The sequence below is a fragment of the Seriola dumerili genome, unplaced genomic scaffold (assembly GCF_002260705.1).
Source record: "Seriola dumerili isolate Sdu_G_001 unplaced genomic scaffold, Sdu_1.0 BDQW01000478.1, whole genome shotgun sequence".
In the NCBI taxonomy this organism is placed as follows: Eukaryota; Metazoa; Chordata; class Actinopteri; order Carangiformes; family Carangidae; genus Seriola; species Seriola dumerili.
Genome location: NW_019174733.1, coordinates 1,484,214 through 1,512,060, shown reverse-complemented (window position 1 = coordinate 1,512,060; position 27,847 = coordinate 1,484,214). Strand labels below are relative to the sequence as shown.

Here is a 27,847-nt window from a genome sequence, read left to right as displayed (position 1 = left end):
GACGCAGATGTATGGTGGCCTGCTGGGCCACATAGACCAGTTTATTTAATCTATTTTTTTTTTATTAAACACAATATTTGAGCCACATTATGATATGATGTACACTTGTCAACTAAGCAGTACATTCTGCTAGTCTTTCAAGGCATTGATAACGGGACTAATAGGTGACAATCTCTCTTCTGATACACACATTATATACAAGCTAAAGAGTGATGCGTGAGAAATTTTTTTTTTTTTTTTTTTTTTTTTTTTAATATGTCATGAATGAGACAGAGCACTACTGTCACATATGAGCCAAAGCGTATGACATGTAAACAGTAAAGTCGACGGGTGCTTTTCAGTATTCTAATGTGGCTTCCTCTCTTTATCGCCTGTTTCCTGCCTCAAACCAAAACTGGTAATCTAAATTGTGTTAATCTGCAAAAAGAAAAGATGAAAGAGGCCAATTTAGACGACTGAAATGCACCAAATCTTTCTCCATTTTTTTATGCAAGCACATGAGAAGCACCTGCAGCTCCATTATGCATCAGCTTAAAACTGCTCAAAGATAGTTCAAAGGACATACAACATAAGAGAACAAAGATTCACAAATATGAGGGACAAAATTCTTGACTCCAGACCCATAATTTCTGAATAGTGATATTTTCCCTTCCCTTGCCCATTTTAAGAACATTCTGTAACATTAAATACTCCCATAGCATATGCATCTTCCCTCTCCCAACCCGCGCAACCCTCTCCCTCGCTTTTTCACAAGCCAGTGTTGTTCTGAGTGTGAGAGCTTCACCATGTCCATCTCTTAGCAGGATCTGTGTGTGTGTGTGTCTGTGTTTGGAACCATCAAGATGCTCCCGTAGAGAGGTTGGACTAATCGTTGGCCCTTTACCAGATATATCCCCCATCATCCACCTCTCCCACCTCTCCCTCTTCCTCCTCAGCCTCCTCTGCAGTCTCCTCGGCTTCTTTCTCTTCCTCGTCCTCCCATCCGACCCCGCTGCCAAAATCACCTGAATACACCATTTCATCATCTGTAGAAAGATGTAGAGCAAGGGTGGGGGGCACATAGAGATTGAATTATCCAATGTGGTCATCTTGTATATTGCAATAAATTCTGTTCGGCGTATCTTCCTCTCAACTTTGATGGAGTCCCTTATATACCAAAGAGAAATACTGAAATCAATTTAAAAACCAGGACTGCAGTAGCAAAAAGGGGGCATGTGTTTGACTTTGTCTGGATTTTAATAGCTATTTCTAAACCTTGCCAGGGGACCCATTCTTATCAGGCGCAGGTTCAGTCCAACCAGTCCTCATTTATCTTGAAAGACTTTTCTCACAGCGACAAGCAGCGCTTTAGAATGCAAATGACTTTGGACACATGAATGTGGCACTGGTCCCTGCGTGAGTGATGTTGCAGTGGGCCTCAGTCCTTTAACATAAAGGAAGCCTTGTGCGAAAGGCATGTGGGGGTGAAGTGGGCTGATCCACAGCAGAGTTTTCTTCTCTTTCTACATTCAGCTTTCAGGTTCAAATTCTATTAATATATCGACAGCTGACACCTATTGGACTTACCGCAGTCTGGCTTGCCACGAATCCTAGATCCAGCTACTTCTCCTCCGTTCTGGTCAACACACCAGCACTCTCCCCTGTCACACTGCTGCTTCCTGTAGTAGCCGTCTTCGTCGCAGCTGGGGATGAATCGACCTGGCATTGACACGCACACATAGAAACAAACAAGAGTCAGGTGTGGTAAAGTGACCTGATCCCACAGTACAGTATAATCTCTCCAAACCCCACGAAGGCAAAAGCAGATAAACACATCCTGCATCACGCCTCATCACACATGGCACCCAGCCCAAGTGAGAATGTAATGCATGCAGCATACGTGGCAGCCAATTCCATATTCCATGAATACAAATATGTTCACGGAGCAAGATGGGGGTGAATAAGTATCAAGTCAGCATATTGCAGCATATTGGGGTGGTGTGGAGGGTGGCTGGCTAATCATCATGGAATAAGGGAGGACACAAGATTGGAAAGTTTTCATTTTTTGAGCGGTTACATGAATATGAAACGTTTGTCACATAAGGGTGGAGAAAGCCAGGAAAAGGGCACTGAGGCAAAATGTAACCTTCGCTTAAGGAGAGTAAGCTGTCATACTCTTCAGAGATGGATGTATCTGTTATGACGTTAAATATTTCAGAGGCTATTTTCATAATATTGTAAAAGAAGGGAAAGAGGTCTAACACAAATGAGAACTGTCTGTCCAGTCTTTCAAGGGAACATCTGAGCGTCGGGCTGGCAGGCTGCCCCCTGCTCACTGCTCTGTGTCCTTGGAGAGTCCTGACTCAGAGCCCAGTCAGCCAGCCAAAATCTGCAGTGTGGACATGCGTACACACACACACACACACACACACACACACACACACACACACACACACAACTCCACACACACTCGCATATTCAGCCGCATACACATAGATGTAAGAGACACTGATGGCTGCTTTCCTTTGCCGTCTGTCAGTATAACGTTCTAATCCACGAGACTGATCAGGGACTAATCCCCGCCTCCTGCTTGTCATCTGCTCGATGAAGCCCCTCGACCAAGAAAGACAGATCCAATTGGGTTGAAACGCTTTCATCAGAAGTCAGATACCTACCAAATTTTCTCTTGCCACCGTCTAGTACTTGAATCCTCTCGAGTTCAGCCAGGCAGGGGGGCTCTAAAAAACAACAGAAAATGATTTTTAGGGGAAAAAATAAAGGAAAAAAGCACACCCCTAAGCACAATTAGACATGGAACAGAGATATAGACTACCTAAAATCTGACCACAACAATCAGCAGTGAATTCTCTTGTAATCAATGTTTCCTAATGACCTCTTGCAATTTTAAAATCAATTCCTTCCCAAAGAAAGAACCGTATCAGCTTGAGACCTAGTGGTAGTTTCTGCTTGGCTGGTTGGCTGACAGGCACCATCTACGAGAGCTGTGGGAGAACCAGGCCGCCAAAAAGCAGCAGGAATGTTTGTAGTGCCTTACAGTGACCGTTTCACCCATAAGGGGAACAGGAGGGTGAGCAGGAAGACAAATAATGACGGACCAGCACATGACACAGAGGTGGATTCATCTGAGGACAGTTGTGCGCCTTGAAGTTTGAATGCATGTGCCAAGGGGAATATGTCAGCACACAGGCACATGACGGTGTGTATGCACAACCTATCACGACGCACATCCTCCCCCAGAGTACTCACTCTCTCTCCAGAAGCAGAGGCACCACTCGGCAGTGGAGACTTTGCCGTCCCTGTAGGAGTCACAGGAGTTGAAGAAAGGCCGGATGCAGACCTCGTACTTGTCCAGGTTGATGGCAGCCAGCTCAGCCTGGTCCAGGTACAGATCACTATTGGTGTCCAGCTTGGAAAACATCCAGCCAATGGAGTCCTTACAGCTGGCTACCAGGCTCCTGTCCAGCACTGCAAACACAAAGACAGACAAACAAACAATCATTTTTTTTTTCCTAAATCAGGGGACAGCTGCACAAATGGAGAATGAAACAATGCCAGTGTGCTCAGAAATATCTCCTGCTTCCAATGCACAGGTTTCAACCAAAAAAAAACGTCTCTTGTCAGGCACTAACTTGTGGCCGACTAGATCCTGAGGCTTATTTGCTGTTGCTGCCCTTGTACCTATTTTAAAACTTATGATACCCAGGGAGATCTATCCAGAGAGAGCAGGAGAAAACATGAAAGTGGAAGCAGCACCAGCAGAACCATAATGCTGAATTTGTGAGGATTTTACTCTCCCTGTTGGAGTTCTTTTTGATTTCCAATTGTAGCATCAACTGTTATGTTAGCAGTAGCACCTGAGCGGCAACAACCATTGTCTTCACTGAGATATGAGTCCTGTTCAGACATTTCTATAGTATGATATCTGTAATTTAACTATTGTAACTTACCCTGAATATGATAGGAATTCGTTAAGTTGTAGCTCTAACCTGATGTGCTGCTTGCTGCAGTGGTTCTGGCCCCGGGCTTGCTGTTGTTGTTCTGCTTGGCATTGCTCTGCAGCAGCTGGAACCAGTCCCTCAGACGCTCCCCAAGATCAGCCAGATCCTGTCCGGTACAGCTCTCTGCGGAGGCCAGAGGGAGAGGAAGAATATGATATTTGTTGCACCCATTCATGTTGTTATGATGATTGTTGTACTTATTGTGTGTGAGAGACAGAGATAAGGAGTAAAAAAAAAAAGAGATACGGGAAGCACTGTGCTGCAGTGAATTCTTATTAAATATATTTGGCTTGATTACTTCTTGCAGTGGCTGTTGTGTGTTTGATCTTACCATGTTTACTCTCCTTGGGTGTAGGGGCTGCAGTTGGACAAGGACACAGACCTGAACACTTCAGGGTAAGCTCCTTCCCTGTGAGACACGCCTGCTGCTCCAGCTTACACTACAATGCAATCACACGTACATGCATTAACATACACATACACACACACGCCGGCGACATTGACAAGGGGACACAAAGGTGAAGTAAAATGACTTATTGCTGCACCACCAATCAAATATTCATGAGATAACCGACTGTACGGCTTAATTCAAATCTAAGACTTGCTCCTGAATGCACTTTTCCAACCTCTGCGTGCACACAAGGTCAGGAATAGTGATCCAAAAGACAAAGCATAAATCAATAAACACATCGGATTCAGTCAGCACGAGCCACCAACTGGTCCTCCTGAGGCCATATATCAAGAGTCTTTCTCTCAGTTTTTCCCCTGAGAGTCTCTTCACACCGCTCGGCTCTGAATGTGCAAGGCGTATGTTACTATTTACCCCACAATGCATAGTACATTATGCTAACACATACACAACACAAATTTTAAGATGCGAATAAATTCACCAGCACGTGGCAGCACACATATGTATTAACTCTGACTCGTATCTTTTTGTAAAACCTACGTTGGTAATAGGTGTCAAGGCTATTTTAGTCATTTTTATCAGCACCACATATGTTAGTACAAAGAAATCTGTGCAGAACACGTCTGAGATCACTTCTTTACTGAGGGGGATGTTGTATAGTTCCACTGCCAATGATTCTCACCCTCCAAGCACACCCAGCCATTATTTCTACCTTAATTTCTTTTCTTTCGTGAGAAAATGCACGTTCATTACACTGATTAAACCCCAGAAAAGATATTTAAACTTTAACCGGCACTAATTGTTTTTCATTTGGAGTTCCTGGCCACCTGGAGAATGTAGGTCAAATATTCACTCTCCTCTTAGCTCTGTTTTGCTCTCCATCAACTCCTGAGGGAAATAGCTGGTTGTTTAGCTACCAAATGCTCCACCAGCTAGTTGCTAACTCTGTCTGTCTGTTGTTTGGTGCTGGGCAGGTGGTGTAGAGTGGGTTTAGAGATTCCCTGTCTGGAAACAGACGGAGCAGACAGTGTGTGTGACAGTGAATCAAAACAGAATTAAAAGACCTGAAAGACATTAAAATGCTTCTCAGAGCTGAGGTGAACTATAGAGCTGAGTGAATCAAAAATATCATGCAGATAGTTTGATGCAATTATTTTTTACAATTATGTTTTTTTTTTTACTATTTTGGGATGGGAGGTTTGATTTAGTGTCTCCCAATATATTGTTCCAAAGAAAACATAGTGACGTGTAACCATCACTTCTAGTGCTGTAGCCTTTATGATTTAAAGAAACAGATATATGAGGTGGGTATGTTTGTAAGAAGGGGTGATATGACTGAAATCAATATTGCAATTTTAATAATGTTATCAATATACACTCAGTTGACAGTTTATTAGACACAGCTAGATAAAATAAATGCAGTCTAATACAACAGTCCTGCAATAGGGAGGTGTTTTAGGAGGTGTGGAGGTGTTGATTCAGTTTATTGGTCATTTTGGAGGCTGCAGCTTGTAGTGCTGTTGGATTGTTGACATTAATATAAATGGGTAGGACGTAATATAATATAACACCTCTCAGTATGATTCAACATAATAAAAACAGCACCACAAACTACAGCCTCTAAAATGACCATAAAGCTGAATTTTGAAAAGAATGTATCATTGAGACATGAAACCACTGAAAGTGGTACATAAAACTATAATACTGAATTAAATCCCAGGCCTATGGGTACATATTTGTTTCAGGGTACCTTTGAGGCGTAGTTGTGTCCGTCTGATCCACACACAGGTCCAGTGGAGGAGATGGGACAGGGCTGACAGTTTCCATCAGGAGACCTGAGAGCAGGCTGCTTCAGCCTGCAGCAGGACAGAGGACACACAAACACTTCAGCCTCACTAATTCCAGCTGAGACAGCAACTGCTGTGCTAACTCAGAGTACAGACGCACAGCACCAACCTGAACACGAAGCAAACAGCCCTCATCCATGTTGTCTGAATGTATTAGCTTATCATTAAACAGCAGGCAGTCGTATTGCACTGGTGTACAAACAAGCTTTGTTATTACTGCTGTGGCCGACAGGGACACACATCCCAGACCAGCACAAGCCACGGACTGTAAACTTGGCTGCGTTGACCTCATGTTACTGTGCATGAAGGGGATTTGTTAGTATGTGTTTTAGGAGTTAGAGGGGGCTACACACTCACCTGTGCTCAAGTTTCTTGCGGTTGACGCACACAGCTCTCTGGTAGCCCTGGGCAATACACACCTTGTGCCGGCTGCACTTAACCTTTTGACAGGGATCCTTAGTGGTATCTACATCTGGGAAAAAAATAAGAAAATGAGATTCATTCAGTTCTTCACTTTTTAGCCTTTTCTCTGTCTTTCTCTGCCCATCACCCTTCTTTTCGCTCCCAGACTCAAATCCCAAATCTCTGCCCTCTATTTGCTCAGAATAACCTGAGAGTCTGTCTATAATTAGAGCGGTGCAGAACTGTTGGCCTTGCACTTAACCAATGTGCATCTTGAGGCATTCTGTGCCTTATTGAGGGTAGAAAGAAAAATCTTATTTCTGAACATAAAAATCAATAGACCTTCTCACAGAATGAAGCAGATTAGTTTGTTTCTAATGCAGTTGCACGTTTTTGAGTTTTGAGTTTGTTTAAAATCATCTTTGGGTTAATGAGGAGCTTGTCCCAAGATCATCTTATTCCATTCAATAAAAAAGTTGATTTGTGCTGGAGGAAAGTGCTTTTGTGACACCTCACGTGCAGATTTACTTATCTAAAATTTGATTTTAATAATACACTTTAAGTGACCTGATAAGACAAATACTTTTTTGCAATGTAGGCTAAAGCCTACATGGCTAGCTCACCCTACCCCATCCATCACACTCTGTGCTAGCAGCTAATGCTAGATCGTGTGTCAGCACCTCGAACACACTCATATGTCACAGCTGTCTGTTCCTAGCAGGCCTCCTGGAGCCCGATCTGGATGCCACACTCTATTCTCTTCAGCTCCCCCGGCCTTTATTCACCTACACTATCCATCAGTACAGTACACCTGAATATGGCTTATCCACAGACTACTACTGCAGGTTTCATCTATATGACAGAGGTGCTCTTACTGTATCCTGTTTTATGGCACTATAATCATTTAGCATGGAGGCTTAGGTTCTCCTCTCTTGTCCTCTCCAGTGGCTGAATACATTAATGCTGCCTACATCATGGGATTATCAAAGCGAACCGACAGATATCTGATTTGAGAAGCAAATCCAAAACAATACACCCCCCTGTCATGGCTGAGCTGGTTGTATAACTGACTGACTGACTGCTCTGCTGCCGGAGAGAAACAGTGAAGCTCTGAGGCATTAATGCCCACATGCAGACTCCTCATCCATTTAGACTGTCAACAGTGGAGCCTTATTCTCTGGTCGCCTCGTATCCCAGTTGGCACTGATTGTGTATCTCAGTGTACAGTATCACACACATCTCGCAGCGTTTCTCTCTGCCTGTCTCTGCCTTTCTTGCTCCTGCTCTTTTTCAACTCTGTCCTCTTTGTCACCGCCTCTCTTTCTTTCTCGCAGGTTTGATGTTTCACTCCCTGTGTACTTCACATCAGTGCATCAGCAGAATCAGGGTGCAGTAGCATGTTCAATCCTTAGGACACCTTCTGACAGAACAAGGAGATTGAGGTAGTAACGGGGATACAGCACAGTATGTATCTATTTTGCAATCCATTCTATGAAGATTTAACCAACACTTGCATCAAAGAAATCAAAAGAAGCAGAATACAAACACAGAGTAGATAATCCTGCCTTCTAATAGCAAAACATTTGTAAATAAATCTTGTCGGTAGTGAGTGGCTACAATGCTGGCACAGTGTTGTGTTGTGAGCACAGAAACATAAGGTGGCTGCCTGAGCCTCATGTTAATTTAACAGGCTTCCACAGATTAAAGCAGTGCCTGAGATGATGACGTTTCCATAGCAACAGACTCTCCGTGGTCCGGGAATCATTTCTGGGTTGACTGTGATTTGCAGCTCAATCTGGTGTTTCTGAGAAGTCTCTCCCTCTCTGTTTCTGAAACCCCTGTTGTGCAATCATGTCTATCAATCTACCCTCCTTCCTTCTTTTTACCTTCCTTTGTCTTCTCCTGGTCTCAGATAGCTCCACTCTGTATGCTCATCCTTGCTCTGACTGCATGTTGACTATTTCCCTCATCCCATTCTCTCTTTCTCTATTCAAACCTCTATTCACTCACCTACTTCCATTTTTACTTTTCGAAAGTCTCTCCTTTGGTATTAAACTAATGCCCGCAGCAGTAAACCTCTCCTAATTAGGCTCCCTGTGCTTTGGTCTAATCCAATCCAGATTTGCATGAGGTTTATCCCTGCAGATTGGGGATAACGGAAGCAGAGCTTAGGCCACATCCTCATCATCAACCCTCTTATCTTCTATTTACACACTCAGACTCTAATATCATCAGCACTATCTTGTCTTCTAGGTAGCAGTGAAGCCAGTCATGTCTCTGTAATCTGGAAATGTGAGTCCATGATTGAATCTTCACAGCCACAAACAAAAAAAAAAAAAAAAGATCAGCAAGTCAAGAAAAGGAGAGTAAAGGTCTAAACTTAAACCTGCATAAATTGATTCTTTGGCTACTTATGGGCAGTGCAACAAGCTGAAAACGCAACACTGGTATATTATCACCTCTTGTGGTGAAAATTGTTAATTAACACATCCAGCAGACACAGCGCAACAAATTTAGCATCCATTTGGAGTCATGTCTCTGGCCACCTAGTGAATCATAAGTCTAATATTCACTCTGTTTTTTTGTCTCCATCAACTCCTGAGAAAAATATCTGGCTCTTTAGTTGCTAAATGCTCCGCTATGTTTACCTGCTAGCTGCTAACGTTTTTCTGCACGCAATTTGATGCTGAGCAGGTTACAGTAGCATACAGTGGGTTGACCAAAAAGTCACAGTAGCTGCCTACTGTTTCTGGAAACAAGGATGATGAGAGTTGTGGGCTTCAAAGCCAAAACAAGGTTAAAGATGCTAAGCTCTGTAAAGCTGAAAGGAAATGTGGAGTTAGGTGATAGCTGTCCGTGTTTGTGTCACCATGAGTGAAACCTTTCAAAACATTACACACAACAACTGGTTTCACTGTTAAAGGAATGGTTCCATATATTGGCAAATTCACTGTGAGTTAGATGAGTAAATCAATACAGCTAAACATGAAGCTAGAACCAGCAGGCGACTTGGCAACTTGTCACTTTTACATTTATGTCTTTGCACTGGAACTGGAGTAACACACTGAGCCCTTCACAGCCTCATATGTGGAGTTTTGAATTTGATAGACACAGCCCCAGGTGGCTAGATGAGGGAGAGCGGGAAGGGGTGACACTGGAAGAATTTGCAGTGTGTGAAGGTGAGTAAGGGCAGCAGTAGTCCCTGGAGGATAAAAGTGGCTGTTTTTGGAGGTTGAGAGTTATGTACAGACACAAGATGTGTACAGTGTGAAAGAAGAACTGGGCAGACTCCCTGGTGGGGGAAGAGTCTGCTTTATTGGATTATTGTTGAGTAAAAAACGTGTAATAAATTCGGAGATGTCTTACAGAGGGTTGGATTCTTCCACAAAATAAAAGCTGCACCATCGTCTTGAGGTTCTATTGAGGCGGGGGGGCAGACATCCAGCTGGAGCTTTGAACAAGGTGTTTGATGGCAATCTACCATATGTGTGTGTGGGCCGCCTTAGCACCAATATCTATCAATAGCGTCAAGAGGTATTAAACTCCAGACCTTGCTGAGTGTGGACTCAGCGTGTTTTCCTATCCCCTTAGTATCTGCCATTGATCTCAAACCATTGATTTGCCAGAAAGTGTCCATTCACTATTCACCGGGGCTCTCTGGCTGAGATAAGCTTCTAGAAAGCCAAGATACTCTTTAAAAGTGCATGTTTAAAAAAGATCAGGTCCTCTGTGAGTGCATTACACAAGTGCTTGTAGTGTTGGTACGGTTGTTCATGTGTGGCCGTGCATGTACACCTGTTTGTTCTTACAAGTGCAAATTACAGATGCTCTCCTGCAGTGTTTACTGTCTTAAGAGTGAGGTGATTGAATCAGCCGGTGGACTGATGAATTGACCGTAGAGATCCATTGGAAATTACCTGACCTCTCTCTACACTTAGCACAGAACAGCGCTGGCTGAAGTGGAGTCAGCCACTCCGGTGTATGAATGCAAATTTCCACCTCAGTCTGTTGTTGCCGTTGACTGTCTGTGTGTAAGGAGCGTTGACAGTTCAAAAGCTCCGTCTTGCTCTACATGGCGGGGATGAGAAATGAGGCCTGTAGGCTCGCCTAAGCTCGGGAGTGAAGATATCACACTGATTTAGTGTTGTCTCAGAGGGACAAATTTCCTCTTTTTCCTCCTTCGCTTCATTAGGCCTCTCATAAAGGAAGGCAGATCAATGGCGGGAGATAGCACCCTCATGTCAAAACGAGAGAAAGGGATATAGATAGATGAAGAGCTTTATGCTGTGTGAAATGAAAGTAATGAAGTACCATTCATCTGACAACCTGAGGCAAGCCTATAAAACTTTGGTAAAGTTTCATAAAAGCTGAGCACACACTGTTGAACCCCTACATTATAGAGATGCCACTTATGAAGTTAATCTATGTGAGTTAGCTTGAGCTGGTGTATTATTTCAACTCTATTGCCGTCAGTATTGTAAGACTGCAAAACCCAGGCTTACGATCAATGTAAACATTTTTTATCATCCAATGCCAATATGCTTTTTTTAATTCTGTGATATTTGCACACAGATAGCATTATGTTACATGAGCAGGAATGTTGCCATTGGAAGTTAATCATCTGGTGCAGAATTGTCCAATACTGACTTAATTCCTAGGATAATAAAGGTCGGTGGTTATTTGAAAGCATTATTAATATTTTTAGATGGATGTTTAGAAAGCATACTATGCCACCATCATCAAAACACCAAATCAGAAAGAAGAATGTTTAATCCTAGTATATTTTCAGACACTTGTAGAATCTATGCCAAAGGGCACTGAAGTTGCTCTGGAGGCTCATGGCTCTTACTAAGACACCTTACACTTCTCCTTACAACAAATGACTACTTAGAGCTTGAAATTCCAGCATTGCCTTAAATGCAATTTCTTTTACCAGGAATTTATAGTGTAGTTAGACTGAAGGGAGTATTTCTGTATTGCAAATACAGAAAATCACAGTTTCAGGCTGAATATGTTCTTGAAAGACTGTTTTGTTTTATATTCAAAAATATAAATGAAGATCAAAATACAGTCTCACATATTCAGAGATTACACAGCTCATTTATGTTTGATATAAATTAATCACCTGAGTGTGCAGTGGCCTTGTTTCTGAGTCTGTATCTTGTCTCGCCTAATGACGTCCGCTTTGTATTCTTCCTAGTGAACAAACCTCTTTACAGATGAACAGAGCACAAAGACATCCTTTCACTTTTTTCCATTTTCATCCTATGATACACTCCTACACCAGTCAGCTCGCTTTCTCCGTCCAGTCCACAATATCACTTAGAATTGGCAGGAATAATGTTGATGTCAGTTGCTTTACACTAAATCGCTGCATATTAGCCCCCCAACCCTGTCTCACTCTCTTCTCATGCTTTTACTTCTCTCCCTGGTCCTTTCATTGGAAGCCATAATTAGTCCTTCATTAAGCCCTTGGAAACTGCGCTAATCGACTCTGCCATTCAGCTGACTTCATTTAAGCTGCAAATCAAGCGACAATGGTTGAGGACACGACTCTGTGTCATGACTTCATCTTGCAGCGGCTCAATTAAGGCTGGAGTTGCAGACCTCAGACAGTCAGCCTTTTCGCATGGCTCCTGCTCAAGCGCAGCAGGGAAAGAAAGGAAAAAAGGAGGAAGCAGAAGAACGTGGTGACGGGTTGAAGCTGAGCCAGTGTTTAGCATCTCCTGGGGGAGGCACATCAGATCCACGAAAGCAGATAAAACAGAGCGCTATCATCTTTCAACCTTTTTGCTGGGGAACCACTACAACTGTGGACAGCAAGCGTCTGACCCCAGAATATAAACAGAGAATAACGCCGTCTAATAGGACGAACCAGTGACGGTCTGGGAGGCATCACAGTTCAAATACAGGCCACAGATTCTGTCTCCATGCTACAGTACAGGCTAATGACACTCTGTTTCAATAAATCATGTGGCTTTGCTTTCACTGCCTCAGCATGCATCCCAAGCAATTAAACCAAAGTCTGCTCTTTTTCGTATTTGGCCACTGTGTGTGAAATTATAGTTGTGCCTCAATCCTGAGCATGTGATGAAACATTTTGAAATCACATAAATTACTGTTTTATACAGGGGAAGTGGGCAGAATGGACAGAAAACATAAACAGAACAAAAATAAATCTTGGCCACAATATCATAATTTGTGTTCTCGATTTAGCATAACTCACTGGCCTTGTTTTTTGTGTTGCGTCATGGCTTGTTTAAACAAAAAAACGTCATGAGGATGACAATCTTATTCTAAGACAAATAATATGTCTCTTTTGTTTCTTATAATCACTGTTACTTATACTTGGGCCAATATGGTATATTTTGTACAGAGAAATTCTTATCAAGCAGACAGAATAATCTGACTAATCTGAGCAAACAAAAATCGATTTTGTGCCCAATTATTTGCATGTTCATTATGTTTAATAAAACTAGATTAAGAAACTAAACTGGATTTTATGGAGTACAGATTATATATTATATAATTAATGTGGTTGCAAAAAAAAAAAACTCTTTTTGTGCTTGAAATGTTACAGGATTGAGGCTAAATTGTAATCCCATATATATGAGCCTGTTAATCTAGCAAATCTCAACAAAACACTTATATTAAATGGCATTCAGGGACTTAACTAACCACACAGTGAGAAAGAGATGAGATGGTGATGTGAGACTTACTGTCATTAGAACCTTGATTTTCATCCCAGGTACGAACATAATCATCCTGCAGAAACATGAAGAAAACAATAATTGATCAGCAACTCGGGGAATGAGGATCCAGGTAATTCACAATGCAGGCCTGAGCGCATAGTGTTGTTGATAGCATAACACATTAACACTCTGTCATCTCCATAGAGGAGAAGTGAAGTAGTTTACATTATCATTGCACACTGACTATAATGTGTACATTAGTCTTACAGCATGATAATTAGCTAAGTGAGACACATTGGAGATGGGGGGGATAAACTGTGGCTGTACATCTGTATGGAAATGAGTCTGACAAATCTGCACCCAGTGCCTATATGTGAGACATATGGCATCGGGGGGGTGAGCTGCCTTTTAAGTGCTCTGCCGCCCCCCCCCTCCCAAACACACACTTAATTAGAACATTAATCGTTCTAATTAAAATGGCCAACTTGAAGGAGATGTTGTAAAAAAGAAAAAGAGAGAAGATGGATGGAGAAGTAGAGATAAAGTCACATAAAAAGAAAAGGAAATGAGTCAAGAATGAAAAAGACATTGTACAAAGGCAGCTGGAGGAGCGTTGAAGAAAAAACAGAGAGAACTGACCTCTACCTCCTGGTGAAATGACAGCAAAAGGAGAGAAAAGAGCCAGTATTAGTGAAGAAGAAAAATGTAAATTTAGATACAGGGCATTGAGCTGCGTTCAAGGACACAAGAAGGACTTTTATGTTCATTTTAAATAAAGCTTCTTCACAACCTTAAATATTCATGACTAATTAAGCAACAGTCACAAATTCTGAAAAATGTCAGATTATGTGCTTCATCATGATTTTGTGGAAGTTGTCAAGATTTGACTGACAGTAGCCTGGTAACATAAGAAAACAACCCCACAACTGTTATCACATTTTGTTCAAATGTTGCTAAACTCTTATTTGGTGCATGGAAATACATGACATCAATGTCAATCAGTGAGAAATGCAAGTTCAAAAAATAAAACAGAATAAAAACAAGATGAACTTTTTTAGCTTTAGCAGATTTTTGCATATTCTTATCAGATCCCACCACTCATAGCGAGAAGCTGATAAAGAAATATGTTACCAGGGCCTTTAATATCAAACAAAAATAGAGAAAATGAAGACAAATCATACAATGAGTATGGACCTTTAATGCTGAAACTGAGAACATCCTTAATGAACCCCAAAACTCATAAAGGGGTAAGTGCATTAAATTTGACACATTTCTGATTGTGTTTTCTTTTAACGTACAGGGATTCCACACCAGACAATACAGATGTAAAGCTTTTTGAGCATATTGCTGGGTCTGAAATAATAAACATGAGTCATTTCAAGATATTTACAATCGAGCCCCTCCCCCGCATCCCCCCTTAGCGATGACTTACTCATCACCGTAAACATTTACTGTCCTGGAAGCGTGTGCCAAACAGCTCCCTGGAAGGCGATAAATCCTGACACAACACGTGAAATAAGCAGCCCTCATGAAAGCTGGGACCTTCTTCTTTGACCCTCACAGTTTTATTTCACAGAGGTAAATATTTTCATCGCTGGCAAGCACTTCGCTCAAGCGTAGAAATTCACCAAGCTGCACCACTGTCGCTCTGATCATCCTCTGCTCGCTGCAGCACCAAGCTCATTTCCCCTCCTCAATGACAGAAAAATCACTTCCAGTAAAGTGGCTCGTGTCTGGATTTTAACTCAACACCCCCCAGTTGAGCTTCATGAATGATTGTCAGTTATGCAGTTTAACCTTGTTTGGGCCTAATGGAGTCACGCATTAGCAGGGTAAGACCTCAAAGAGTTTACGACCTGGCCATTAATCTAACGCCTCCCATGTCTCCTTTATTGATGCTTCAGCTCCTGCATTATTTAGCAGCCTTTCTGTATTTGTGTTTCTGCCAGGACCGATGAGGAACGTGTCCTGCTGCGCTGACAGGACTGGAAATCAATGATTTCATAAAAGAAAGGCTGCAGAAAATGTATTCGGGGAAAATAAATTCTCCTGAGTGTACAGTGAAATTGAGCATGAAACGCAGGAGCACGGTGACAAGTTTAGCACACAGCAAAGAAGATACATAGCTTTAAAATATGACTCACAGACCAAAGTTCTGAAAAGGCTGCTGGTTTTTACACAGGAGTGATTAAAGGAAGCGGGATGAGAGGATGAAAACGCTCAGCCGCGTCCAAGAGCTCTGTGATTTACCTGATAACATCAGATCAGATCTCCTCTTGTTAAACGAGGAAGCTTACCATCTGCATCAAACAAGGCAGACTGTTCACCCTGCTGCCGAGCTCCACAGTACTGATTGACAGATCACAATCCCTCATATCTGTGCACCCGATGAGACTCTTCACTATAGAATTGGACTCAACTCCAGAGGAACTGAGCAGTGTCACAGAGATCTCTAAAAACAAAATATGTGAAGGACGAGAGGTCGTGTTCACGGGGTGGAGAGAAAAAGAAGAACAAACAGAAAACTTGTTGAAATGAATGTACAGGTGTGTGTGTATCTATCTGACAGGTCGTGTGTGTGTCTGACAGGTGTTTCTGGGTAAATGTCAGCTGTCAGACGCACTCTGTGTTTGTCAGTAACAAAGGACACAGTAATAACACTCATGTGGAGATCTGTGCGACTCGTCTGCCGGATGAAGGTTTATACTTGACCTTTTCTCACAATTACTGTTAATATCTGCCTTCAGTGGATTCGTCAACCCATGCAGAACAGCAGACAGCCACGATGTACTCTGCATCAAAAAAAAAAGCAAAAAAAAAAAAAAAAAAGCACCAAGGGTCATGAAATTCACGCAATAACCGATTTCAGCCCACACACACCCCAGACTCCGGTTTTCATGTATAACAGTGTTTTCCTGGCCAAAAGCTTTTTATGAGTGAGGTGAAAAAGCCTCAGAGCTGCTGCAAAGTAAATGCAAGCATCAAGGGAGATCCCGGTCAGTAAATGTAAGCCAGTTCCAAAATTATATTTCAAAGTGATTTGAATTGAAAAAAAGTGATTTCTGTGTACCTGTTCCCGGATGAGAAACCAAACTGTGGTTCTGGTTCAATCAAAGGAGGGCAGCCGAGTGTGTAGTTTCCTACAGAATGAAATCTCAAAACTCGTCTTTTTAAACAAAGATCGTGTAAAAATATCAACCAATTAAAGCACAATATACGTCATTGTGGTTTGGGTTCAAAGGACTTTTTTGTTACCGTTGGGACACCTTCATCGTCAATGTTGGTAGTAAACAGGAAACTGATAGCGATCTCCTGTGCTAAACTCTGACATGTTGTTGACTCATCCATCCACCCCAATCTCCTCCCTCTCCAGACTTTGCGGCTACATAAGAACGTCATAGTGTTTCCTCCTTTGCTCCCAACGGGCAAGAGTCCCAATTACTACAGTCTCTAGAGGGCTTTGTCACTTGAGTGTATACATATGTTGTTTTTTGGTACTTGCTGTAATGACTGATGCTGACGTTCGAGGGTTTGATCAGACCGTCACCTGCTTTGCACAATGAGACTCTACACAGAAGGTCCAGCTTCCTATAATCTCCCTCCAGACTTTCATTGAGGACCGGGCTGCATGCCCACCACTTCTGGTTTTAAAGTCCCCTTTTTCATTCTCTTCCCAGTCAACTCTGTCGACACCAAAAGGTCCTTATGCAAATACAAGAACCCCTTCAAAGAGGAGAGCCACTGACAGATGAGGGCACAAGGAAGATGACCCTGTACAATCAGGATATGGAAAGCATCAAGTAGCTCATCAGTAAGCAACAAAACATCCTGATTAATGCTGGCCCAAAATGAATGATCAGATATTTTGTATTGGTATTTTTCTGACTTTGATACAAATCGAGTTTACACTGGAACGTACTGCCTCCAGGAAATAGCTGTACACTGACAGAAGCTTTTGCCTTCTCCCACCTGATCACCTTTTGTATATTATCAAACTAACTGCCAGTCATGTAAATTGAAGAATTACAAACAGAGTGCAAGTAGTGACTGAGGCTTGCAGCCTGTGTATGGGGATGCTTGATCATCCTGGCACTAAGATTAATTTCATTTTATAATTTGTGAAAAAAAAGCCTTGCAGTGGGTTCAGCATTCAAAAAGTGCAGTTTCTTTTTTTTTTTTTTTTTAAATAGTGTTTCTTTACAAGACATATTCATGTACTGATTTTTTATTATAGATACACCAGGGATAATCTTGTGGAAGCACACTACTGAAATACACTCTGCTGGATACTGTTGTACAAAATATAACCCCAAAATCTGATGAAATAAAGCTGATAAAAAAAAAAGATATCTCCCTGAGGTTCTCTTTAACAGGGATGCTACATACAGCATCATATTGCTTCCTCCCACCTAGAGACTAACATAAAGACTCACAGCATCTCGGCTTTGGTTTACAGATCACATGAGACATGCCTGAGATGAAACAAAACAGCCACAACAATATTCTCATCCTGTATGTCCTCCACTTATCTTCATGCACATTAAGCTTCAGGGCACGGGAAGCAAGCCCACCGAGTCCTGCATTTCTGCAAGCACACAGGGCTCTGAGCTGATGCTTGAGGATTGCAGAGCAGAGGCGGAGCATCAAATGCTGAAAGTCTGGTCTGCTTCCCTTACAGGACGGAGTCAAGTACAAAGCTTATGTAAGAGAGCTGGGAGGACTTTTGGGAAGCAGATCGATGGACAAAATAAGGGTGGGGATGGAGCAATGATACAGACCAGTGGTTCCCCACTAGTAGGCTCAAAATAAATCCGAGGTGTTGACCCGCAGAAAATTATTATTTCTATAACCCAAATTATGCTTATTTTTCTGTTTTCATTTCTTTCCTGTTGTACTGGATATTTTACCTCTTAATGCTAAAAATGATTAAAATAAAATTGAACTGACACTGAAATTTTAATAAACCTTCAGTGTTTCCTTTCTCCGCAGGGTCTTGAACATGTGTTGCCAAGAAGACAGACACAGAGAAAAAAAGAGCCCTGTGCTACATTAGATTCTCTAAACCCTGTGGGTTTAAACATAAGACTTTGATTTGATTTCAGAATAATTACTCTGATAGATTTTTGTATTGATTTGTCCTGTTTTTTGTAATATACAGTATCTGTACACCACTGATATATTTTGACTCTGGGGTTTACAGTTCTGAACTTCGTTTTTCCATGACTACCTGTACTGGATGAGCTCTTTTTTATGTCATTATATGCTTTGACATTTGTCTGACACTCGAGGTCTAGTGACTGCGAGCTTGGCTTCATTATTACAGAGCTCCTTTTTCTAATAATCCCTCAGTTCAAACAGAGGGAACAGTCAAACTGGTTTTAAATATTCTCCTGACAAGTTGTAACAAAAAGTTTAGAAATTTAAACCTCTCATTTCTTCTGGACCTTTAAAAACATGATATGCAAACATTTTGAATGCTACTCATAGCTGTTTTCTTTCATATGAAATCACTATATATATTTTTGTATGTGCATATTTGTATGTAAATTGTGTGTTTGAGGTTACCTCTGTTAACAAAGGATTAAATAATGAAGTTAAAGTGGCAGAAAAGGCCTTATTTACATTTGTAGAGCAAGTCTTTAAGTAGGCTTCCTAGGGCAGAAAGAGAAGTACACACACGTATTTCCTGTGGTTTTTCCATAGTATTTCAGAACATGAGGCCATTAAACCAGAGGACACAAATAAAACACACTACACACAGAATGATTGTGGACCTCATGGCAGGAAAGTCTCAGCTGGTTTTCCTGCATGTTTCTTCACTGTGTGCCTCATGGGATCATTTTAACAGGGGGGTGCAGACAATCATGCTCAATCCACACGTCCAACACTTCCAAATGTACTTTGTATGTGTGATACAATAGATGCACCAGGTTTCATTAAAAAAAAGCAATTACAACCTACCCAGTGTTGAAAATCAAATTTAGAATGAATAATTTACATATTTCTTATACTTCAGTTTGCAGAGATTTCCATTTGTACCTCAAAACATACTTTGACAGATGAATAGGCACTGTTTTCATTGCACTTCACAATACCGGTTCATACATGAGTAATCTCTTTCACACTGAAGGTGGTGGACGAAAGGTATTAATTTATGTCTGCACTCAATGGCAAGACACTTACTGTGACGACTATACATATTGTGCTTTATACATAATAATTCCTTGCCTCGTGCAAGACGGGCTCTATATCACTCTGCACACTCAAGTAGATACGAGTGACGTCAGATATAGTGTGACAGGAAAGGATTGATAAAAAATGAAATTCAAAAGCCTGGCTGAAAATTGCACTCAAGTATGTAAACAGTGACTTGCCTTTTCCATTTCACTACATACATATTCAAGGGTACAGGACAAAAAAGGGCTGTTTTCATTGAATTAGGCAGAAATATTGATGGGTTCTGGGTTCTTAAACCTTCTTACTTCATTGTTATCACTTCACAATACACACAACATACACATACAACACACGCACACAGATACAGCTATAAAAATCACACTTAGTCCACAAAGTCTCTGTGCACTCATGCCAGCCCTGTACTCACTATCTATAAATAAAATCAGTCCTTGTGCCTCTCGGGGCCCTGGAGGGAATAAGAAAACAGTCTGCAACTCACTGGAGAATCTGGTACAAACAGTGAGAACCTTCACACTTCACTGAAAACACAGGGCTCAACTCAAAAACAGACGTGTACAACAATGGAAAATCGATGAAGTTTCCTTGGTAGGGGCTAAAAGAAGGATAAGAATCAGCCAATGATTTGAGACAGGGGACTCTAGAACAATGTAATCGAATAAGAGAATCGCAACCAGTTCAGAGGCAACAGCAGACTAAAACCTGGCTCGTCTTGTAGAAAAGGCAGACTGGCTGTAATTTCTGGTGCCTAACAAGTCCAGTGATTTGGCTTACTCATATCTAATACTGCTAAAATTTCTTAAAAACAGATTCCCAGGGTTGCTGTGTTTCTTTCTCTATCATTTGTCAGCTACAAATTCTTTTGAACGCTGATTGATTTTCTAAATTTGGAGAATACACAATGCTATTGTATACTCCCTTAGCCTTCTGTTGCTACACCTGTCAATCTTTCCATTCTGGCAAATCACAATTACTTGCTGACTGACATGATAACTACCACTGGCAGATTTTACAGTTGCAGCAAGCTAGGTTAGCTCTGTGAGTTGGTTGAAATGCTTCATTACATGGTATTGTGCTAAAAGACTGAGACTTAAGCTGCATGTCCCGGGCAGCATCCATACCAGATAATACATTGAAGACATGGACATCAAAAAACAGCACTGTTTGTGTATTACAGTGAGCAGAGCTCATTAGTCCATGTATGATAACTACAAGAAAACATGTAAGATCAGATTGTTTTATTCTAACATAACCATGTTTGACTGCTTAGCTTAAATGCAGGCACAAGCAAGAGAGAAAGTTATGCTGTATTGCTTGTATTTTCAAACATTTTGTTTCAGTTTCAATATAACACGAAAAAGGGGTTTTATATTGGGGACTACCTGTTTGCTGAATGCAGCGATAATAAGTTTAGCTGGGGTTGCTTAAGTGTAAACTTTCCCAAAACCAATAAAGAGCAAAAGTGTCTGATAAAGCAGCATCCAAGACCAGCTTCTACAGAGTGGGGAATGTTCGTAATGCTTAACCCCACAAAATAATGTAGTGTAAATGCTTCTGGACCAGATTAGGCTACTACTGTATGTAATAAACTAGTTGAGGGCTGCCAATTCACGCAATTGACAGATAACACGATCTCACGCTAACTTTCCACCTTGGCTTCCTCGAATCATCTCCGTACCCACCACTGATGTCACAGAGGTCTGGTATTTTTTCTGAAGGTGTATAATAAAAGTCTAAAATAACTCTGCTTTGGTGCTACAAAGATACTGTAAGATAATAGACTTTCTCATTTGATCACCGGCGTCAATGTTTGTGTGTGGGTGGAATGAATGATCTTGTCCTCACAACAAAATAACAAAAATCACAATAACAACATGGTGGTTCTTTATTTATGTCAACAAACCGGACAGTCAGACAGACTGTCCATTATAATGCCGGCGATTTAGTTTCACTTGAGTGAATTAGCTAGCTAGCTAGTAAACATCCATCCATTTCAATTCAGTTTGTGTAAAGCATTGAAATGTATGTTAAAATGGGGTAACCCTATATATGTTTTTTAATTCACTGCAAGATTATCCTTGCAGGGGGAACATTTGCATTTAAATATCAGTTGACCCCGTATTTACTCTCTTCACGGACACAGACGAAAATTAAAAGACTGCATCAGTCACAGCTCAGCTTTGGGAGGGGACGAGATGCGGGACAAGATGAGGAGACAGAGAGAAAAATAAAATAAAGAATGAAGGTGATGGAGATGGAGATAAGTGAGGAAGAGCAGGGACTGCCCACTGTTTTCAGGATAGGATGAACATTATTTCCCTGTGCTGTCCAACATAAACAAACACTGACCGACCTGATTACATCCAAACAATCTAAGCCTAATTTACATAGAGATACCACACATTAAAAAAAATTGCTCCTCTAGCTATCTAGTTTTGGTTTTTGGAGAGGGTAAAATAAGAAACCACCACTGCAGTTTTTTTCAGTGTAGTATCTCTCTTTCTACAGCCTTTTGCACACTGCTTCAACATGTGTTGAAATACAAGCTTGGCATACCTGCCATGCCTAGTTACAGTTGCTCAGCTATGAATGGACAATGAATGAAATCCCTCTAGTCATGTTACATCTTGAGTCTGACCATGAGATCTTCTTAGCTACCGGCTCCTTTCAAAACAAGCTTCTCAACACAATACACTGTGGGTTTTTATGTGTGCATATATCTGTACGTATGTGTACATGTTCTTTTTTACGGTCAACATTTTCTGGTGTTCCTTAGTGCTTAAACATATGGATTTGCTCTATTATTTTCAACCACCTCTATATTTTCTAATCAAATTCTCTTGCATCTGCTACTGTGTCTACAGAAGCTCATCTCACACACAGTCACTGGCTGTGACTGGAACTGGCTCAAGCCCAAAGGTAATAACACTTGGGTGGCATTTACTGTACAGACAACCACTGCCACTTAGAGTTATTGTTAGTTTTAACAGGGGGAAAAAGGTCTGTTTTATTGAACCTGTCTTGCAGAATCTCAAAAGCCATACACAGTCTCATAATAATTTAAGAGGTGTAGTGCATTTGCAAAAGAGAGTTAATTATGAAACAAATCTCTTAAGTTTCAAACGGTCCTGTTTTACATCTGAATTTATATAAACTAACATCACGATGCACAACTCTTCAAAGAAAAAGTATCTTGGGCTGTTTACCACTGCTAATATCTGAGCTGTTTACTGTATATACAGGTTTTGTAACTACAGCAGGACATTGAAGCATCTGACATAGAGATTCCTGAATCTTAGGTGTGTTTTGCAGCCAGCAACCTATTTGGCACTGCAACTCCCAGGTGTAGCCAACACAGAAGCAGGTCACTGCAACATGTCATGCATCTGAAATGCTCACAAGGGCTTCTGGCACCTGTAAGGGGGAATGCTGTACAAAAAGATGCCTTAAAGACCCATGTATATGTCTGCAACTATTAGTCACACCTGTATGAAGAGTTCTGGGTGAAGATACATTTATTGAATTTTATACACAATTGCATCTGCTAAGAAAATTGATATTTATCGCTTTTCCTTGCTACTTGTCAAATCCTCTCCCTGTCTCTCTGCGGCACCTGTGCCCTTCAGCTGTGGCTATTGTACTGCAGTGGGAAGCAGCTGTAGCTGTGCAAGCAGGGCATGATAAAAGGCTGGTTCTTTTTTTCTTCTACTCAATTACAGCCCACCTAAGCCTCTGGTAACCAGCCAACACACCCCACAGCACGCCAGTATCGCGTCCAAATCCCGAACAACCAGACCACCTCTCCCTGACCTGTCGGAGGTGATCGAGATCCACTCCATCTGCATTGCCAGTGGAGTTTTGGACATTTGCAGCTTCATAGAGAAACTGGAGCACGATAAGGAACGACTCATGCCAGAACAAAGCATGATTAGATAGACTAATGGATTTCTGATTAGCTGTTATCATCATTCATAGCATTAATGCATCAGCAGCAGCCTTTTCTAATATCAGAGAGCACAGGGCAGTGGAGCGGCTCTGTGATAGGGAAGCCAGACTGAGCGCAGGGCTAGTGATGATAATTTACTGTCTGGATAGTCTTAAATTGAGTATTTGGCTCCAGTGTTACAGATGCCATTATCCACAATTATATTTCCTATGCTAGTATGATGAAATGATAAAAAAAAGCGTCAGTGACAAGTGCACCCACGATCAGAAAGTGTTAAAGTTCTGCTGGATTGTAGCCAGTTTAAGAGACGAGAGGCTAAAATCAGGCAGGCGAGTAGAGGTATCTCAGGTAAACCTGCCCTCAAATGTTCTCTAAAGATTATCAGTGTGGTGCAAAAGAACATCATAATAATGACTGCCAGAACCTGCAGCAAGCGCATTCTGCATATTTAATCCACTGGCATCGACAAGGGATGTGATGTTTTTGTGCTTTCTGCTCATTAAAAATGAAGTGACTGGATAACAGGTGCAGGCAGGATTGGTGCTGGGTGGTCCAGAGCTGCCTGACTGTAGAGGCATGCGTTTTTCAGATAAGGATTTACAAGGCACAAACAGGACAGGGGAAAGCAGAGAAAAAATACTAAACAAAAATCACATCACCGACCTCTTTCTGTGATGTATGCTGACAATAAACATCCTTCCTCTGGGCGAAATTTGCATTGCTTGCCCACAATAATCATCTGTTTAAGGCACATATCTGAGTTTGTCTTAAATCAACAGGAATAAAACATCAGAACAATTTCATGGCTTGGTGATTTCATGGACAGTGTCGTCCTTACAAGGGAAGTTGAGCAAAAAATTTAATTTACTGTTGATTTGCCTTTAGTAGACACACCAGATTGGATCTGCTATGCATAAAATGCTGTAGTCTCCAGCCATTTAATTTCATAGTGAAATTAAGATCGACTTGGCTGGTGAGATGATCCCAGTTGACATCTAATTGTCCCTATAATTGAGTCTCTGAATTTCTGTGTGCTGAACAAACTTTATTCAGAGACTGTTAAAAATGGTGCTTAAAATGAAAATGAGTCCATGTGATGAACAATGAGATGTATTTTTACGATATGAGCTATTGTGTGTCTCCACTTTTAGCCATAAGAGCTCTCTTATTCTATTTAGACCTCCATATTGAAGATTCATTATTAGTAAGTTCACGGTTTTAATTTAAACTAAAAGTGACTCACTTATAAGAATTAAGCAAGGATGTCAGTCTTTCTGCATTCAGTTACCATTAATAACCCTCTTTGTTCCCCACTTTTTCTTTCACTTATCTATTTATTTATTTATTTTTCCTGGATTTGGTGCATTACTGGAATGAAATGTTGAGTGCACCTGTCAGATTAAAGGATTGAAGGTATCCCATTCTGTTATTTGTTGACTGTAACTGTTAAACCTAATCGCCTTCTCTTCCTGTGAAATAGATTGAATTGAAGTGAGGGAGCTATTTTTATTGGAAGTGAAAGAGGCTCTTATCCTGAATCTGCTTTTACATTTCGTAAGAGAATAAATATGAAATATTTACAGTGCGCATTCTGCTGCCTATGTATTGTGTGTGTTTATGTGTGTGAAGGTTTGTGTGCATCTGTGTGTGTGTGTTTGTGCAGGAAGGAGATTGAAAGAGCTCGTCTTTCATGTTGCGCAGCTTTGATTATTGCTTTCCAGTGTTGGGTTAATATTCAACATTCAACTCTCAGAGGACTGTGCAAGTCAACATCAATTTATGCAATCTGAATACCTATAAGTGTGTCACTGGCATTTTTTTATATATCAACCAAATGATTCCCAGAAACTGAAATGCTCATTTTCTAGTTCCGATTTTTTTTTTCTCGATCAAAGACCAACATGAAGCAACGGCAATTAAATGTTCATTATATTCAATATTCAGCAACTCTCATTAAGAATCATCAAGAAAATACTAAACGGTGCACAATTATATTTCAGTTGAAGGGGCTTACAGTGTTAATGATATAGAAGAAAAAAAAATCCTAGTAAAGGATGTTTCCACTTATTCCTCCACCCTGAAGCAGGACTGCTGAGGGGATAGAGTCATCAAACTCCCAGTGATACAGGCTCCATTTCAGCACCATAACACACAGACTGCTGTTGCTACGGCAGCAAGCAGAAATCAGAGAGGTTTCTATCGGTGATTCCCCCGGGAGGTTCAGTGGTTTGCTTCTGTGATGTTTCTCCTGTCATCATCATCATCACCAGAGACACCAGTGCTCCTGCCCTTTAATGTGTTCGCAAACGCACAAACACACACACGCGCAACAGCCTTAACAAAAATCTCGCTTAAGCACTTACACAAGTATAGACACAATCAAACAAATGCGCACGTACACACATTAAGAAAATTGCTCCTGGGAATAATGATCATGAAAGAGATGCAGTGTACAACTGTAGGGGTTGGTTGTGTCACACAGCAGCTTGGATGTTAAACCGAGGAAAAAAAGGAAAGCAGAGCAAGTGACATCTTCATACTGGCAAACCCTTAAGCGTTGTAAAGAAGATGATCCCACTTAACCTGAACTGATAAAATCTCGGGATATTTACATATTCCAGGTGTGTTTTTGTTCACTCTTGGAAGGAGGGTTTTTTTTTCTTTTAGCGAAGCCAATCATGAAGTGCTGAATTGAGAGTGAAGCTGCTGCTCTAAGTAACATTTTGGATCAAAGCTGTGTAAATATGGAGCAGCATCCAGTGAGTTATAATCCCACAATAATTCTGACTTAATCTTTCCATGCCCACAATTTCATTACCTCCCTAAGTACAATTCCAGAGGACATTCTCTTTAAGTAATCACAGTCAAACTAATCCGTCCCCAGGAGGGGTGGTTGCCAATTTTCACAAACATTACGAGCCATGACCTGTAATTTAAGGAGGTGTATGAATGTGGATCAAAAAATGACACCACAGCTTCTCTGTGATGTTATTATTTAGAAAGGCTCGCCTTCTCCTCCTGAGAAGACAAGGCATTGCTCTCATGTAGATGCTCAAGCCAACTGCTCAAATTTCAAATCCAATAATGATACCTATCACGTGCTGCAGTGACCACCCCGGATCAATTAAAACCCAATTAACAGGAGTCATGTGGAACATAATCCAACTGCACTATTGTCCAAATCCTGTTGGGATCATTAGTAATCATTGCACAGAGCTGGAGGCAAAACTACGTCTATACATTCACAGACACAGCAATATATCACCGTGCATACCCTGCAGGCTTTAATCAATCCCTGCAACCCAGTTCAGTCTGCTCAGTAGGTGAATATGCACATCAATCAATCACCACCCCTCTGCTTTAATTGCTTAATTCTCTTGTTTGTGAAATCTCTTGGGGCACATCTGGAAAACACATCTGAGGTAACCCATATTAGGGGCAGTATGATGGAATAGGTCTATACTGCTCCTGCTGTGCAAGTGGGACTAAGACATTAATTGCTTATAATTAACCAAGGGCCCATACACTAAAAGAAGAATAGTAGCCTACATATGGATTGTGTGCAACTTTGACCCAGCTTTCCTGGTAAAGCTAGTTTCCACTCATCGAAGCTCTCCATTTAAAAATCACTTTGGACAACCTTAATTTGTGGAAAGCATTTAGAAAGTAATAGTCTATGTCCAGTCAGTGGCAGCTAGTTGCCTTTGCCATCTCCACAAACTATACATTTCCCTCATAATGTGCACCATATTTTTGAATAACCAATAAACAAAAACAAAATCAGGCTAAACATGGACATGGAGGTGACAATGTGGATAGTATAAACACAATCCCTCATACATCTCCATCTTATTACATTCTATGAATAAATATATATATTTTGGCCACGCAATAATTTCTTATCCTGAAACACTTCATTTAAAGTGTGTGTGTTTCTCCAGTGTGGGCCATGTTTTAACAACAGCACCAAGTTTGTGTGCATTATTTATCAGGCAAAGAAAGTCTGTGATAACTATTTTTACTGTTTCTAAATGGCCGCGTGCGTGTTTCTTCTACTGCATTACAGCGCATCTCTCGATCAACACGGCGGACTTACGTCTCTGAAGCGATTCCAGTGCTTGATCTTGCGGCTGTACTGTGAAATGGTGGACAGCCACTGCTCGTCCTCCATGAAATTCCCCGTTTTTTCCGCCTCTTTGACGCTCTTCACGTCGGTCTGGAAGGTAGACCCCGTGAGCATCACCAGCGGGACGAGAAGGCACACGATATCCGTAATTTCCACCATGGTAGCGGACAAAAACACCTCGCACACTGTCGGCTGTCGGCTTTTCTCTTCTGAGAGGAGGAGGATGCTGAGG

The 27,847-nt window shown here is 41.3% G+C and overlaps 1 protein-coding gene across 2 annotated transcripts; it reads right to left on the bottom strand.

Annotated features, from left to right (window-relative positions):
• Positions 1-10: 10 nt before the first annotated feature.
• LOC111235267 (testican-2-like) lies at positions 11-27,847 on the bottom strand. Of its 2 annotated transcripts, XM_022763668.1 has the most exons (11): positions 27,586-27,847; positions 13,988-13,996; positions 13,376-13,421; positions 6,612-6,726; positions 6,158-6,263; positions 4,330-4,438; positions 3,987-4,121; positions 3,247-3,465; positions 2,655-2,717; positions 1,567-1,698; positions 11-1,025 (listed from the first exon to the last, which is right to left on the bottom strand). In XM_022763668.1, the coding sequence occupies exons 1-11, from the start codon at positions 27,772-27,774 to the stop codon at positions 880-882; spliced, it is 1,269 nt and encodes a 422-aa protein (XP_022619389.1). In that variant the 5' UTR covers positions 27,775-27,847; the 3' UTR covers positions 11-879. The 2 variants fall into 2 exon arrangements, with proteins under 2 accessions (XP_022619389.1, XP_022619390.1); XM_022763669.1 differs by lacking the exon at positions 13,988-13,996.